The sequence below is a fragment of the Pezoporus wallicus genome, unplaced genomic scaffold, assembly GCF_028554395.1.
Source record: "Pezoporus wallicus isolate ANWC-B61680 ecotype Strahan unplaced genomic scaffold, APGP_CSIRO_Pwel_v1 scaffold_14062, whole genome shotgun sequence".
Lineage (NCBI taxonomy): Eukaryota > Metazoa > Chordata > Aves > Psittaciformes > Psittacidae > Pezoporus > Pezoporus wallicus.
This window is the reverse complement of record NW_026640917.1, coordinates 223833-239888: the sequence shown is the minus strand read 5'-3', so window position 1 is coordinate 239888 and position 16056 is coordinate 223833. Positions and strand designations below refer to the sequence as shown.

General features: G+C 54.1%; 1 protein-coding gene across 3 annotated transcripts in view; it reads right to left on the bottom strand.

Moving 5' to 3' along the window:
- Positions 1–16056, bottom strand: part of ADAMTS10 (ADAM metallopeptidase with thrombospondin type 1 motif 10) — a 49131-nt gene that overhangs the window by 14416 nt on the left and 18659 nt on the right. For all 3 annotated transcript variants that reach the window (XM_057421207.1, XM_057421206.1, XM_057421208.1), the window contains exons 4-11: positions 13160–13319; positions 10924–11141; positions 9677–9760; positions 9074–9219; positions 5897–5940; positions 4552–4657; positions 4251–4397; positions 2526–2667 (exon numbers count right to left, since the gene is read on the bottom strand). In XM_057421207.1, the coding sequence (XP_057277190.1) occupies positions 2526–2667; positions 4251–4397; positions 4552–4657; positions 5897–5940; positions 9074–9219; positions 9677–9760; positions 10924–11141; positions 13160–13319 (1047 nt within the window). The remainder of the gene's footprint in view (positions 1–2525; positions 2668–4250; positions 4398–4551; positions 4658–5896; positions 5941–9073; positions 9220–9676; positions 9761–10923; positions 11142–13159; positions 13320–16056) is intronic.

The following is a 16056-nucleotide window of genomic DNA, read 5'->3' as shown; positions in this document are numbered from 1 at the left end:
AGTTCCAGCATGGTGGGGGGTAAATGAGATCAAGTCTTGTGAGGTGTTGTCAGCTGCAGTCACCCCAAGGCCACTGACAGCTCATTCCCCTTCTCTGGACTAAGCCTGGGCTGGGAGACCTCCAACCTCTTGGGATTTGGGGGTTCCGCAGCATTCAGATGCCAGAGCTGGCACCCCAGACAGCCCCCACCAACCTGGGCTTTGTGCCACAGAGGACACATCTCCTTGGGCACCCCAGCGAGGCCCCAGCTAATCCTGCTGTGCTCCACCTGAGCCCTCTCCCCAGGGCTGAGGGATGTTCTCTTTTGTGGCACTGCGCGGTGGATGCTGAGCTCAAGGACCCATTCCTACCACCTGCCACGAGCATCCCTTCGCCACGTGGCTCCAGATCTGCCACACGGATCTGGATCTGCCTCTGTGGGAAGCTGGGGCTCCCCGGGAGCATCAGCATGGCACATCTGCCATCTCCTGCTACAGGAATGCACGGCAGGTCACAGTGTGACTACCTTAGTACTGGCAATCTCCAGGCAGCAGAACAGTGCTAAAGGGAAGAGGCCTCTGGAAGATTCAGAGCTGTCTTCAGGACAATCACAATAATGTCAGATCCTGAGCTAGCCCTCAAGGAGCTCCAGAAGTGGGCACTTCTCTCTGTTTCTGCTTGGTGCAGCCAGGTCCACTGAGTGATGCTGGGCTGAGGACTCTACGCTTCTTTCCAGGAGGCTTCTTGAGTCCCAGATCCTGAGCTTCAGCCTCAGAGCACCAGCAAACAAAAAGCTTCCCTTGACCATTTCCTCTGTTTCCAGAAGCTACCCAGAAGTTAGGTCCATGGCAGAGACTCTGCCATAGTCACAGCTGCTAAAGCAGAAAGTCCAGGTGCTGTGAACCTTCTCTGCCACTGAATCAACCAGGCTGGACTTCAACACATGCAAACACTTCAACACCCTCCTGCACTTGGTCTCCTGAGCTGTGCCCCATCCCTGGCAGTGCTCAAGGCCAGGTTGGACACCGGGGCTTGGAGCAAGCTGCTCTAGTGGAAGATGTCCCTGCCTGTGGCAGGGTTTTGGAACTGGGTGAGCTTTAAGGCCCTTTCCAACCCAAACCAGTCAATTGGGATGCAGGAGTTCCTGTGTAGTCGCTTTGTGTCACCAAGGGAAAGGACTTCCCAGCTTCAATCAGTGACATCTGTTTGCTCTGTCCTCGCTGTGTCTATTAATCATCTACTCTGGGATGCTGCCCTGTTTGTGCCATGCCCCTGGAGTTTGTTTATACGGGCACAGGATGGGTGGACTTGCACATTCACCCAGATCTATCTGCGTGCCCTTGAGCCCTTCCACCCTTTGGGCTTCCCGCAGACAAGCACGAAGGGTCATCACAAGGACACCTTGTGCTTTTGTCATCCTTGTGTATATACAGGAAGAGCCTGCCCGAGTTAAAAATTAGCTGGGAAGCAGGCATGTAAACGTGGCAAGTTTCTGTTCCACAGCCTCTGGCTCAGCTGAGGAGGAGCAGGGGCTGCAGGCAGGAGCACCTGACGTCAGCTACCACGACCATGTTATTCAGACCCAGTTTGCTGCTGCTCTGGACATCCCCATGCCCAGCGGGCTCTGGGCCCTTCGGCCATGCTAAAAGACAGCACTGGACCAGGGAGAGCCAAACTGTGCCCTTTGTCAACCAAGATGAGCTGGGGAGACCACCAGGAGGTGGTTCAGGGATTAACTGCACTAAAGAGATGAACGTTCAGAGTGTTCACATCTGGTCAATGCAATGGCAGCACTGGGCTGGCATTTACATGGTTGCAAGAGAAACTAAACCCTGGTATGAGATGTTTCCTCCTTCACAGGGCCTGACTGACGTGGGTACACATACATGCATGTCCATCAGACAACAGAGCTCCTCATGCATCTCCCCATATCACTATGCCCAGCTGGTTGGCAATGCCCAGTACATTAAGAACAGCAAAACGCCAGGCTAAGATCCAAGAAGACTCTTTTCTCCCAAAACAACCTTCCCTTTCAGTAGTTTCTTGGATTCAAAGATATGGGAATGGCAGCATGATGGCAGGAGTGGCTTAGGTGTGTTGTAGACATGTCTGAGCTGCCCATCGACCCACCTCACCTGGAAGAAAGACATTTCTCCTCCTAAGTTTGTGTGAGCAGCAGAATGACTTCTAGTGAGGAGGAGGAAAAACACATCTGTGTGCAAAGCCCTGCTGAGAGGGGAGTCTGGATGAAGGGACTGCAGCCTGCCTTCCAGCTGCAACCCCTGGGGACCAGCAGCAGCCAAGGTGGGACTAATCTGACTGAAACAGAGCTGGGGTCAACCCTTGTTGGGGGGAAACAACCTCCTCCAGCCTCTCCCAAGGGAAGCAAGGCAAAAAGCTCACAGGGAACATGCCAGTGCTCTTCCTTTGAAGCAGGACAGCAAAGCGATGTGGGCAGCAGAGGAACGGCCCACGGGGCCCTTTGCCCTTGTACCCCCGTCCTCCACCCCCTGGGAACCGATAGTAAAGCAGGAAGGCTCTCTACCCCGTATTTACACTGGCGAGATTTAACTCCGTACTGGAAACGGCACTGCTCGTCTGCATCATAGGCTTGTCCTGGAGCCACCGTTGGGTAGATAAAGTCTTGCTTGGGAGGAGCGTTGTTCAGGCATAATCCCATCCCGGAGCTGGAAACAAGAGAGGAGAATCAGAGCTCAGGAAGTCTTGTAGGAGAGCATCGCGGTGGAGGACCAGCAGCAGGCGCTCCCTGCTCCGCACGGGGCTGCTTAACCGGGTAAAACCACGGCTGGGAAAGTGCTCTGGAGTCTTTCTGTTGTTCCCTCAGGCTGGGAAGCACAGGCCGGTTCCAAGGTAACTCTGGATGCTTTAATCTGAGGCTTTTGCAGGCTCTCGCCAGGCCCTGGCTGTCCCAACGCGTGCTCACGCGGCAGCAGGGATGCACAGGGTCTGCCCTCCCACCCCATGGCTGCAGAGCCCCAGCAGAGAGCAGCCAGAGGTACGGAGCTCAGGCAGCCCCTGCTCTCCAAGCCTGTCCTTCCGCACGCCAGAGCTTTGTAGGAGCATCCAAGCTCTGCAGGCGCACGCGTTTCCCTCCTCCTTCCCCGCTGCTCTCTGAGCTCTCCCTAAATCAAGGCCCCTGTCACCACTCCCCCAGTCCCGGGGTCTTGCACTCCTCATCCCAGCAGAGGCTCCCGGGGCCGTGCTCAGGCAGGGGTGGCCAGCACAAACTGTGGAGAGGGCTGACCCGAGCATGAAACTCCACCAGCCCTGCCAAGGCTTCAGGGTCACCTGAGGACGAGGCAGCTTTCCCAGTGCTGTCCATGCAACGTGCCTCGCTGCGGTGCACGTCCAGGGGTCAGGAGCTAAGGGGGGCAGGTTCTGCTGCTGCCAGACGTGAGCTGCAGATGTTTGGGGACGAGCCACGCGGTTTGGGACAAGCTCTGTGGGACCACGGGGTAGGTGGCAGCTCCTCGGGGGCTGTTACAACAGCAGCATTGCTGGTAGAGGGCTGGTATTTGTTCCCTGGGGACTCTCCTCCACAGTGACCCCACATACTTGCTTCTTTTAATCATCACCCAATCCTATTAGGTAGTGCCTGCGTCCTACCCAAAACCTCAGCAGAATAAATCCCGACTGCTCGTTTGGTGAGAGAAACCTGAACTGCCTGAACCCTGGATGAGAAGCGCTTTCAGGTTGCAGAGAACATGACTCAGGCAAGGTGGTAACAGCAGAACTTTGGGACATAGGAGCCTAAATCCCTTCTCCTGAACCCTAAAGGTGGTTTGGATAACACAACCAAAACCTTTCTCCTGTGGAGCTCAATCACACCTGAAAACTCCTCCTCAGTGGCTGCCTACACTGTGCAGACCCAGTCCTGTCTCCAGATCCTCCTTCCCCATCACACCAACTCTCCTCTGCAATTCCTGCCTGCACTTCCAAAACATCCCAATGCCTCCAGAAGCTATTGATTTACCTGTGAAATGTCTGGAAATGGGGAACCTAAATAAAGGTCTCACAGCGGCAAGGTAAATGGGGTTGGTGTCTCCCGCAGGCAAGCAAAGCATGGAGAAGTCTCTAAAGGAAAGAAGGAAATCCCATGCTGCTTGGGATAGGATGAGGTGCTGGCAGACAAGACAGACGGTGCATGGGCTGTGCTTTGGGGGCTTTACCCACTCCTCACTAGTGAGAGGCTGGAGGTGTGTACTGGCTACAGGGAAGAAGGAAGGGCAAGGTGGGGTGGATTCCTTACTCCAGGAAGCTGGTGATGTAATCCCTGCTGCATGTGGACCATACAAACGGGTTGGTCTTCATGGTGATGTGAGCAGCCATGAGCTTGGCTGTTTCTTGCCCACGGGAGCCACAGCTGTTGCCGACCCCATCGTGATTCATGCCAAACCTGAAAGCACCATCAAGGCAGCAGAGAGATGATCAGCTGCGTTAACACAGCTGGATTATCCATAGGAAAGATTTTTCCAGCTCCTGTTGGCAGGAACAAACCAACAGGGACCCTTCCCTGTGACTCCCAGGGATTCCTGTAGCACAGCACTCACGTGTGGCCAATCTCATGGGCAATGGTGAAAGCTGTGGCCAGGCCAATGTCCTCATTGATGCTGCAGCTTCGTTCTCGTTCACACATCCCACCAACGGGGGCCAAGCCTGGGGAACAGAGACAGCTGTCACATAGGGTCAGCACAAATCATCTGGAGGGGACATGGGTGCTATCTGGGAACTAAATAATGTGCTTCGTGCTCACTAACACTGAGCATAGCCTACTCTCAACAACAAGTTTCTTCCCACTGGTTGCACTGGGCTTCGGGATGGACCCATGGCTCCTATAGGCTGTGGGCACACGTCAGCACTGTCAACGGAGTTAGCAATGGCAGGTTTGGAAATGAAATAATGGGTCAAAATCCTGTGAATTTCATAGCCAACCCCCAGGCCGTGTGCAGGGAGCAGTCCTTGTCACAACACCGGCATACTGGTGGGGGAACCCGAGATCAGCTGCACCAGTACTTGGGCATCCAAACTCAGCCAGGGCAGCCTGGACAACTAAATCAGGATCCAGCCTGACCATGTGTGCTTGGCTCTGGCTGACCCCCACCAGGTGTCATTCCCATGACCAGGAATCCAGCCTGACTCCACCTGGATGGCTGGATCATGCAGAAAGCCCCCTTGAATCGTGGCAGCAGATTCTCCCAACCCTCTGCCCATACATTGCCCCACCACTGCTGGCTGTGCCTGCTGCACCGGGCTAGGGAAGGAGCAACATCTGTTAAAGGAAAGACTTGAGCCATCACAGCACCTCCAGCCTCAACCTCCCTCCCAGGCACCCTGTCTGCAGCCACATCGGGGCAGAGATCTACCAACTTCTCCTCTGTCATTGCAGTGATTCAGAGCAGTAATCCCTCCCTGCCTGCTTCGTCTAGACCAGAGCAAGACAAATTAGGAGGTACAGCCAGAGAGAGCTGCAGGCTCTGTCTGCGTCTCACAGTTTAAATAAAGAACTCCCTTTATAGTCATCACAAAAAAGTCTGATTTCTCTCTGCTAAGCCAGGAATCCTCCACTAGGCTATCGACCAGCCCTAGATGCAAGAGGTTTTTAATCATCAGGCTGGACCTGACCCAGGGATATAATGGAGAAGCATTCCGGAGCCCATCCATCCTCTGGGTTGCTGCTTTTAGTGTTTACAGAAGCAAGGAGGCTGCAGTGGAGAGGGCTGGAAACCACTGGCCTGTTCCTGGCTCTGCTTCCAGTGCTTGCAGTAGCGTTGGGCAAATGCTTCCCTCAGCTTGCTCAGTAGGAAAGGGGGACAGCCCAGCCTGGCCTCATCATGCTCCCAAAGACGTGTGCACTGGTGGGAAGTGCTTCCAAAGGGGCAGCAAAATCCTACCTACCCAGCGTGCCGCATGGCTTGTTCTTGTAGATGCAAATGTCATACCTGCAAAGGAGAGAAAGCAGCAATAAGAACACTAAGGATTCCAGTGGCTCCGGGATAGCTATCTCCGTTTTAGTGGTGTGTTCACCTCCAAAACACTTCAAACCAGCCCATGGCTCATGCAACACTTCTGGAATAGAAAGTACTGACTGCAAGGGGTAAGATGCCTCTGATCCGTATCGGCCAACACTCACTTTTCCCAGGCTGAGACTCGCTGCGGATGTTTAACGCCGACTCCAGTCCCTTCCCTCTGGGGCAGTGCTGAGCAGGGGCAGAGACTGGATTTCGATGAGATGTGGTAAATGAGCAGGGACGATGCCATCCCAGCCTTGAAGCTCTTTGGGTTGGGAAGGCTGGTCCAGCTCTGCTCACCAGCACCCACTGCACCCCTGCGAGCTGCCAATTCTCTGCCCCAGGGCTCTGCCTCAGCAGAACAGGGGGGAAAAGGACCTGAGGTCCCTTGCAGCAAATTGTGTCCATCATATATATCCTTCTGATTCTTCATTTAAAACATAAGACATTTCAGCTGGAAAAGGTGCCCCAATTCCAAACTCACCGTGGCTTCATTCAAAGTCTTTTTGATATTGTTTTCTTTTCAGTTTAGTTCTTTACCAAGAATTTTCCAAAAAATTCAATATGGGTTAATTCAAGGTGATCCTTGCCTTGATTCCTGGCCTCGGCTCCCAGCCATTGCATCAAGGAATCATCTGTTTGTACATCATTAGCCACTCACAAGGAAAAGCTAAACCATGGACAGCAAAAGTAAAAATTCCTCCATATCCCTCACAATGGGATGCAGCAGCAGCTCCAGAAGAGAGCAGCTTGAGCCTTAGGGTGAATATCATCATTTAACTGCAGAGGTGAACCTTCCTCTGTTCAAATACCTTCTCCAGAAGGTGAGACTCCCCAAACACTTGGGTCTTTGCAAAACCCAGGCTGAAAGGCTAACACTGAAATCCACATAGGGTGGGTAGGTAGAAGGGGACCAGTGGATGCCCCAGAGCTGCTTGGGGTTGCTCCTTACTCCTGACATGCATCTAAACCAGTGTGTGTGAGCTGGGCTCAGAGCATGAAGGATGCTGAGCAGGGAGTGGGTTTGGGGGACACCCGCGTGGTGAGCAGGACCATCGAGCACCCCTCATCCCAGCGGCCCCATGGGGATGAGAACAGGGAGGAAGCATCCTGATGGCACACGATGAGTTAAGCATAACGTGCTCCTGGTGATGGCTCCTGTCCCTTTGTCCCCTGCCATTCTCTGGAAGTGTCCAAACCTCTCACCCCCAGCAGGAAACCAGTGAAAACCATTTGTTGCTTTGTTGTGATGAATGCTGTGAAAGCCTTTGGAGGCGCTGGTTTGACATGTCCCTGCAAGAGAAAAACCCCGCAGCTCAGCAAGATCTTATTGGGACACAGGGAATTTATAGAGATGGGCCGGATGCGTTGGTGCTGTCCAAGCCTGGTGTGGCCAGTGAGTCACTTCGGGTTAGCTCAGACATCTGAGAGGCAGAAGAGGAGCTGGCGTTTGTGTCCCACACGTGTGGTGGGAGGGAAGGAAAAGCAGATGCTGCAACCCCGGGAGGGTGAAAACCTGGGGCTGAGGGGCCTTTCGCTCGCTCATGGGGGATGCACCACGATGCCCATGGCTCTGGCCACCACCGGGAACTGGAGCAGGAAAACAGAGCCAGGAAAACTGGCTCCCGCTTGGAGGCCCCCATCTCCACCACTTCCATTTGATGACTTTCGTCCACTCCACAAGAGGGAGGGAGGAAAAAAATGCACAAACAAATCCTGGGTTTGCCTTTGGCTTCTCCCCAGGCTCCTGCCCCTCTGCTTGAGCGGGGTCTGGGCAGGCAGCGGGGAGCTGGCGTCCGGGATGCAGCTGGCAGCACCAGAGAGCTGCCCTCATCCCCTCTGTCCTTCCAGCTCTCCCTTTGTCATCCTCTGTCCTCGCACGCCTCTGTTCCTTCCACTGTCCCTGTTGTCTTCTCTGCATCTTCTGCTTTCATGAGACCTCAGCACAAAGGGACTTGAAGCTGCTGGAGCGAGTCCAGAGGAGGCCATGGAGATGCTGGAGCAGCTCTGCTCTGGAGCCAGGCTGAGAGAGCTGGGCTGGGGCAGCCTGGAGAAGAGAAGGCTCCTGAAGGGGAGACCTGAGAGCAGCTCCAGTGCCTGAAGGGGCTGCAGGAATCCTGGAGAGGGGCTTGGGACAAGGGTCTGTAGGGACAGGCCAAGGGGAATGGCTTGAACCTGCCCCAGGGGAGACTGAGATGAGCTCTGAGGCAGAAGCTCTTCCCTGGGAGGGTGCTGAGGTGCTGGCACAGGGTGCCCGGAGAAGCTGTGGCTGCCTATAGGAAGGGGTAGGAACTGGATGATCTTCCAACCCAAAGCATTCTGTTCTATTCCTTCCTTCCAACCATCCGTATGTCCTTCCAGACATCCCTCCTGTACCCTCTGCTGCTCCAGGCTCAAGCACCCACCTATTCTGACAGGGATTATGTGTCCTGCATGTTCAGCCCCCTTCACCCAGCTCTGAAGGTCTAATTCAGCTGCTGATCCAGACTGTTGTTACAGAAGCACAGAGACAGGCAGGGCAGGACCTCAGGGAGTCAAGATGAAATCACTGCTTCAAGGATGTCTATCAGCTACCAAGAAGAGAGTTCAGCCCTATACGCAGGCACCTAAAACGAGGTGAACCAAACCCCCTACTGGCTGGAGGCCCTCTGTCACTGTCATGATGCTCAGATCCCATTTGTATCCTCTTTTCCATCTTTCACAGCAGAGCAGATGGGGCTTTCCATTTCAGTAGGATGCCTGATGCTCCATGACTCCGGGGCGGTTCCCACACATGCCCAACAGCGTTGTACACATGATGCCATTCACTTGGGTACACAGATCCCCATGGCTGCAAACTAAGCTCCTTGAGAGCATACCAAAGACTGGGAGAAGACACTGGAGGATGAGAATGATCTGAGCTGCAATAAGGGACAACAGGGCTGAGGGACAGCAGCGGCCAAGCAGCTTGTGGGGGATTGCATGGGGAGGAAGCTTTGGATGAACCACTTGGACAGGGATAAAGGACAGCTGTACAGAGAACACCCCCCCATTGACAGCACTGCCAGGGCGGGCTCAGCCTTACCTGGTGATCAGCACTGCGGTGTCATGGTTGGCTATGCCATTCTCGGGGATAGCATTCCCATTGCCATTCCTGTTCACAATGGATTTCTGCCACTTGCAGAAGCTGTCTAAGGATTTCCCAGCGTGGTGATTAATCTCTAGTGTGGGCTGAAATGGAAGCAATATGACAGTGTGTTCCCAGGAAAGCTCTGATGCAAAAGCACTGCCTATTCCCATGCCAGCAGAGCACTGACACCCATTCAGATGCCCCCATGTTTTCATGGAGGCCACAGGAAAGCAAGACTTTGGGAGGATTAAAGCTACTTAAACCTCCTTAAAACCACCTTGGCATAGAAACAGTGTTCAGAGTTCTAAAGGTGCTCTTAGCCCATGGCCTGGATGCAGTCCCCAGCTGCTATTGAGAGGGTTGAGAGGCCAGTTTGGACAGGGCCTTGAGCAAGCTGCTCTAGTGGAAGGTGTTGGCCCATGGCGGGGGATTGGAACTGGATGAGCTTTAAGGTCCCTTCCAACCCAAACCAGGCTGGGATTCTCTGCGGTGCACCCAGCAGACCCACAGAGGAAGTGCAGATGTGCGACAGAAGTGGCTCAGCAGAGCCCACCTTACCTGATCCTCGGTGAGGAGAATCAGCCGGGTCACCAGGATATTGACAATATTGCCCAGACTCGAGTCCTGGAAAAGTTTGGCAACCTGACCTCCAAGAAACAAGAAAAGACGAGTCTTAAAAATGAGCTCCCCGGTGAGCTGGCATGGAGAGAACCAGGGTGGCTTCATCAGCACGGGCTGCAGGGTCTGAACACAGTGGTTTAGAGAGCAGATACAGGTATGGGACTCCACGTTACCACTTGGACTGCAAAGCCTCCCAACCCACGTTCAGACCTCGGTGTCTCCTTCTGTCTGATTCAAGCAGTGAAGCCAACATCCCACAGCAGCTTCTCCTGGCCTGGAGCTCAGGTGGGGAAGCTCCATGGTCCTGGCATTACCCAGCCACAGGATGAAGCTTTGGTGACCGCCCACGGGCAGCGAATGACACAGCATCCCTCAGAGATCTGCTGCCGCACGATGGGTGTTTCACAGCAGATGAAACAGTTACACACAACATTGTCTGAAAACCTGGCATCTGCTTCAGAAATGCAAACAGAGCCAACCATGAAAAGAGAGCCTGCAGAGGACAGGACAAAGAACCAGCACAGAGGGGCTTTCAGCAGCGTGATGGATAACTTCCAAACCTATCTCACCTCACAGGAGGATTCAGCATGGCCAATTCAGGCTCTCTATGCATCCAGCCTGGTATCCTGCCGCCAGCAATGACCCAGATCTGATGCTGCAGAGGAAGCTCCTCTGCAGTAACCCAGAGACATGGGCAGTGTGCTGTGGAAGAACGAGGGTATTTCTCCCTACCCCTCACACTGCTCAGCCCCCAAGCGTGAGAGCTCACTATCCTTATGCTTTCCCATGTGTTTCCCTGCTTGCCTGGCCCTATTTGCAATGCTAATTGGAGATGAGAGATGCAGTTCAAAGAAAGGGCTTTGTTCTCCCGGTCCAGATCTGTAGCATGGTCAGACAGGCCAGTTTACCTCTCCTACAGTGCTCCCCTATACACCAGAGAGTCCCTGCAGGCTCCAGAGAATCACTTTTTGACCCAAACATCTTGCTCTGGAAGTGGGGAGAAGCCATTGCCATACTGAGACAGATCTGAGTCACCCAATGCGTTCCCATCCCACTTGGCTCCTTGCACCCTTTGCCAAACTCAGACATCCAGGGCGATGAACAGGAGCTGCTCCTGCTTGCTCTCTGCTGCTGGGGGTGTGTGTGTGTGTCCCCAAAGCTCATGATGTGGTTATAACACTTACAATATTCATGATGGCCAGGATGTACTGCTCGATGTCCCGCCGCCCGTGGTACCCCACCATCATCTTGTCAGCCACCACCAGGGTCTCCACGTAGCGCTCCGTGCTCACGGATCTCTTCAGGGGCAGTTGGCCGCGCTGGCTGTGGTTGCCCGAGGGCTTCAGCGGGGAGGGCTTCAGCGTCCGCAGCCACCAGTGCCTCCCTTTCCAGGGCTTCTCATCTGCAAAGGGAAGGAGATGTTTCTGTTGCCCTCTGGCAGCTTGGTTTCAGGGAAGGAAAGGTCGTTGCAAGGCTCTTTATACATGTGTGAACCCAGCAAATGCCCCCACTGCCGTGGGCTGGATCTGCTGATCTCTTCCTACTGCAGCCCAGGGCTGTGCTCCTGCCCTGCCTGCATCCTGCCAGTGTCCTCCCTGCATCCTACCTGCCTCCTGCCTGCCCTCCTGCCCAGGCACTGCATGCAGAGGTGTGCACCCATCCTTCTGCAGCAGCCCCATGCACTTCAGTGCATGCTACAAGGCCCTGCCCTCCCCTCTGTCGCAGGCAAGAGCAGTGTAGGTTTAGAAACTACACAGACATAATCTGAAAATAAAGCCATTGCAGATCATTTCCTCTTTCCTTTTCCTGCCAGGGCTTGAATTTAGGACTTGGCTCTTCCTCCACAGCAATGGCTGCAGCCTCCAAAGCAGCAGCAGCAGGTTTGTAGGACTTTGCTCCAGGCTTCAAGTGCTACTGACCTGACCGTAGGGATGCCCACAGCAGGGCCATCAGCCCCAAACCCATGGCCTGGAGACTGGCACAGGGCAGGAGAGCTGATTACAGCTGATTACAACCACTCTCCTGCTCCATCAGGAGAGCCGGCTGAATCCCCCTCCTCTGCCCTGATGCTGGAACATCAATCATCCAGCAATCCCGGGAAGATGGGCAGATCACAGGCAGCCCCACAACCTACCAGCTCCAGCCCCTACAGCTGCTCAGAGGGAGCTCACAGGGTGCTCAGGGGCCAGCTATGCTGGGCAGGTCAGCACAGGTCCGGCCTTCGGGGCAATGGAACTGGGCAGCTTTGATGGGACCAGTTGCATTGTGGTTGTTCTGAACTGCATTTGGCCCATGGCTCTCACTGCACGGCCTTTGCTTTCCAAGAAGCAATTAGGAACAGGCTAACTTTTGTCTGGAAGCCGTGGAACGTGGGAAAGGGTCAGCAGAAGGGGAGCCTGTTGGCACTTTGTCCATTGTGACTTTGGGAGCTGGGAGAGGAGGAGAGGGGGCAGGGAAGCACAGGTTGTCCCCCAGGTCTGGGGACACTCAGAGCCTGCTCAGAGCAGTCTGGCAGTGCCCTGGTGTCTCCACACGTTCCATCCCTTCCAGCAGGGACTCCCCATCTAGGTGAGTGTCGCTGGATGAACAGCCTGAAGTGACACAAAACCTCCAGGAGCAACGGGGAACAGCCTTGCTCCTGCATCCACAAACTCTAATCCATAACATGCGAGCTGGCCCCTCTGCAGGGATGGCATCTCCTCTCATCCTTACAGAGCCAGGGGAGCCTCTGTAAACTGAGGGAGCAGCATCCTGCGTGCGTGCAACATTTTGGGTAGATGGAGAAACCCTGCACATTCATAAGGGCTGGCAATTTCAGCCAAGCTCTGGGACCCTGCTAGCAAGGATGAGGACACAAGCAATAGGGAGAGGCCAGGGCAGCCCTGGGTGAGTCCTTTAGGAATTCATGGGCCTGTAAAAGCATAGAAAGGGGGTAAATGTGCAATTGCCACCCTCTATAAACGTCCCCCAGAGCCCACTGTGACTAACCAGCTCCCACATCCCACCCTACAAGGCATCTTTCCACCTGGTCTCTAACAGCAGCAGATGTTATCTCAACATGGACACAATCTTCAGAGACTGAAACCCAAAGAGAAGTCTCTGCTGAGCATGTGGAAGCTCGGATTTCTCAATACCTTGTCAATTGGCCAAATCTGGAAAGATTTTTCTTAAGAACAATAAGAGGCAGTTTTTTCTCTTCTATTCCATGCTCTACTTACAAATTTAAAAGCCCTGCTGTGAAGAGAGCACAAGAGCTTACCAAAGACCAGGCCACCAGAAATGCTTAACACGAGTAAAAGCAAATAGAGAAAACGGTCTTGAATGCAGGAGATAAATTTGGTTCTTTGCCATAGTGTGGACCTTCAAAGCCTGCTCTACCAGGACTGCACTGGGATGGATCGAGGATGGGTTGATGGGTACCTAGCACGCCACAGGCCGCATCCATGTGTGGGTACTGCAGAGACGACCGTTTGTACACGACGTGGGGGCTGCCCTTGCCCTCACTCCCTGTGCTGACGTTGGCTCCCGGGCTCAATGGCTCAATGAAATACTCCTCCTCATCTGCGACGATCACCCCATGCTGCAGAAGGAAAGAGACAAAAGGCACTGAAAGAGGTAGAGAGAGAACTGGGTGAGATATTGCTTCTTGGAAGGAGCTTTCTGTTGATTAACCACTGAGCTTCTGGGGACTGACGATTACTTTGGAGAATGTGATGGAATCCTTCATTTACGCACGAACACTGAACTACGTGAAGCTACAGACCAGAGGAAACGGAGCCAGATGCTCGTGGATGCCCTGGGACATCTTTGTTCACTGAGGTCTTCTGGAAATCAGAGCCCTTCCTTGCAAAATTATGAATGAGTCGTTTCCTATTCCACCCCCTCAGTCCAATCAAGAGCTGTCTGTGGGATCCTAAATCCCTTCGCATAACAGCACAACTCAGCAGTGGGATCTCCCTTCTGTACTGTTCAACCTCACCAAAGAGCCTTGGAAGTAGCTCAGGATCATTACCACCAGCTGGGAAACTCAGGCACAGCACTGCAGAGGCTGTTGAGAAACACTGAATCTGGAAAACCTGAAGTCTGTTTAGCAGTGAGCAACCCACTAAGGTCACAGTCTTTCTCTACAGCCTAAACCTGGTTTGTTGCCCTATAGGCACTGCCCTTTTCACACCACGTCAGGCAGATGATCTTGGGTTTGCCCCATTTGTTTCTTGTTCTCCTGATTTTATTATTCAACTGAATGAATCTCAGCTGCAAGCCCAGACTTTGCTCCCTGCAAATGGACCCACAGTGATGACCGGGCATCCCAGTGGGATGAGCAGCCAAACCCACCGGGTGCCTGCAGAATCTCTCCTCTGCGGCTGGTCCCATCCTCATGGCAAGTTTTCCTTCTGCCTAAAAAGTCTGAGCAACCTGAAGAGTTTTTGGCAGCCCAACAGGGTACAAGTAGAAGCTCCATTGCTTTAAGAACTCCTGGCACTGGATCTCACCTAACTCCAAGAAATGTGGGGGTGCTACCAGCTGAACTTCACCAACCAGCAACCGAGGCACAGAAACACGCCTGACATCTCTCAAGCAGTATCCCAAAAGCCTGAGACCCACATTACCTGTGCACAAGCATAGCTCTAGGTGCAGCAACACCCACGTCCTGCCATCAGCTCTGCAGTAGTGCCGTCCTTTAGATGTCACAGCACTTTTCCATCTCTCCTCTATGCAAGGGGGACAGGAGGCCTGTCTGCCAGGACAGGGAGTGGGGAAGCAGGTCTCTAAAACATCTTGACATCCTCGCACGGAAGACACCACCTGCATGACAGCATCATTGCTGGGTGCTCATGCGGGAGAGCCCCTCCGGGGTGGATGCTGCCACCGCCATAGGTCTCTCGTCCTGTCCCTCCCTGCCATGGGAGCTGAATCGGGGCAGTGTGCGCACAGCGAAGTCCCCATCTCCAGAGTGCCGGGGGATTTCCTCCTGCACCGGGCTCTGTTGCTCTTGGCTGGGCTCCACCTCCTCCAGCACAAGCGAGGTACTGTGAGGTTAGCCTGGCGAGGGCTGTGGCGGAAAGCCGAGTGTCGGCCGGAGAAGCCAGCTGGCTGCCGGCTTTGTGGGATGGGGAGAAGGAGGTCACCACCGCCTTGGGGCAGAGCAGCGGGAGGGGAGAGCGCGTCCTGCCCCAAACCCATGTCCTGCTAGAAAAGGGCCGCTTGCGCTTAAACCCAGAGCATCTGCAGAGCGCAAGAGGCAGGAGGCTCCAGTGCCGGCCTCGCATCCTTCAGCAGCGGAGCTCGGCCATCACAGCAGCCTGAAAACTGCCCCATCACTGACCCCAAAGAGCGAGCTCCGAGGTCCAGGCGCTGGACGTGACACAAGCCTGTTGAAAGGGGGCGGCGAGAAGCCCTTGGAGGGATCCCTGTGGTTTGTGGGGGAGCTAAACTGGATATCCTGTCTGTGATTCACCCAGGTCATCTGCAGAGCAAGGATGGTTTGTGCTATTAGCTTATGACCACAGTCAAAAGCGTGGCCGCATACTGCAATTCAGCTCTTCTATGTCCTCATATATACACACGAGCAGCTCAGCATCAGCCTCAGCAGCAGGGCCATGTGGCTTGCTCCAAGCTTTAATGCTCATGCTGACCTTCAGGAGGGCTTTTCAGGTGAACACATGGTCACTAAGGGTTGAAAACCCTTTGAACTGTCCTTTGATGAGCTCTGACATAAGAGGTAAGAAAGTGGCATTTCTGTCCTAAAGTGGCCCCGCTGGCTGCTCACAGTAACGGGTGTTTTGGAAAACGGACCACTTTGTCCTTTGCTTCCAACACCTTAAACCTGGGTGACTTTCCCCCTGCTCAGCCTGAAGCACAGCATGGTGCACCCTCCATGGGAGGTAGAATCCCAGCCTGGTTTGGGTTGGAAGGGACCTTAAAGCTCATCCAGTTCCAACCCCCGCCACGGGCAGGGTCACCTTCCACTAGAGCAGCTTGCTCCAAGCCCCGTCCAGAGCTAAGCACAGCCTGTGGACTGAATTATCCCAGCACAAGTGCTGCTGGGCCATTGCTTGCCCTGGACTTGCTGCTTTCTGAAGTGGGAAGGCAGGCTAACGCCAGATCCCTTCCGAGCCAGCAGCATCCAGCTCCCCCTTCAGTGCTGTTGTGAACACCAACAAGTGTGGGACTTCAGAGTTTCCATATCTGAACAAAGAGCTAACCAGGGAACCAAGAGTTTATGCAGCTCTGACTTTTGGCTGTGAGATAGAAACATTAGACTCCACGATATAATGAGTCAGATTCTCATTTCTGTTAATAACCCACAGCACTGT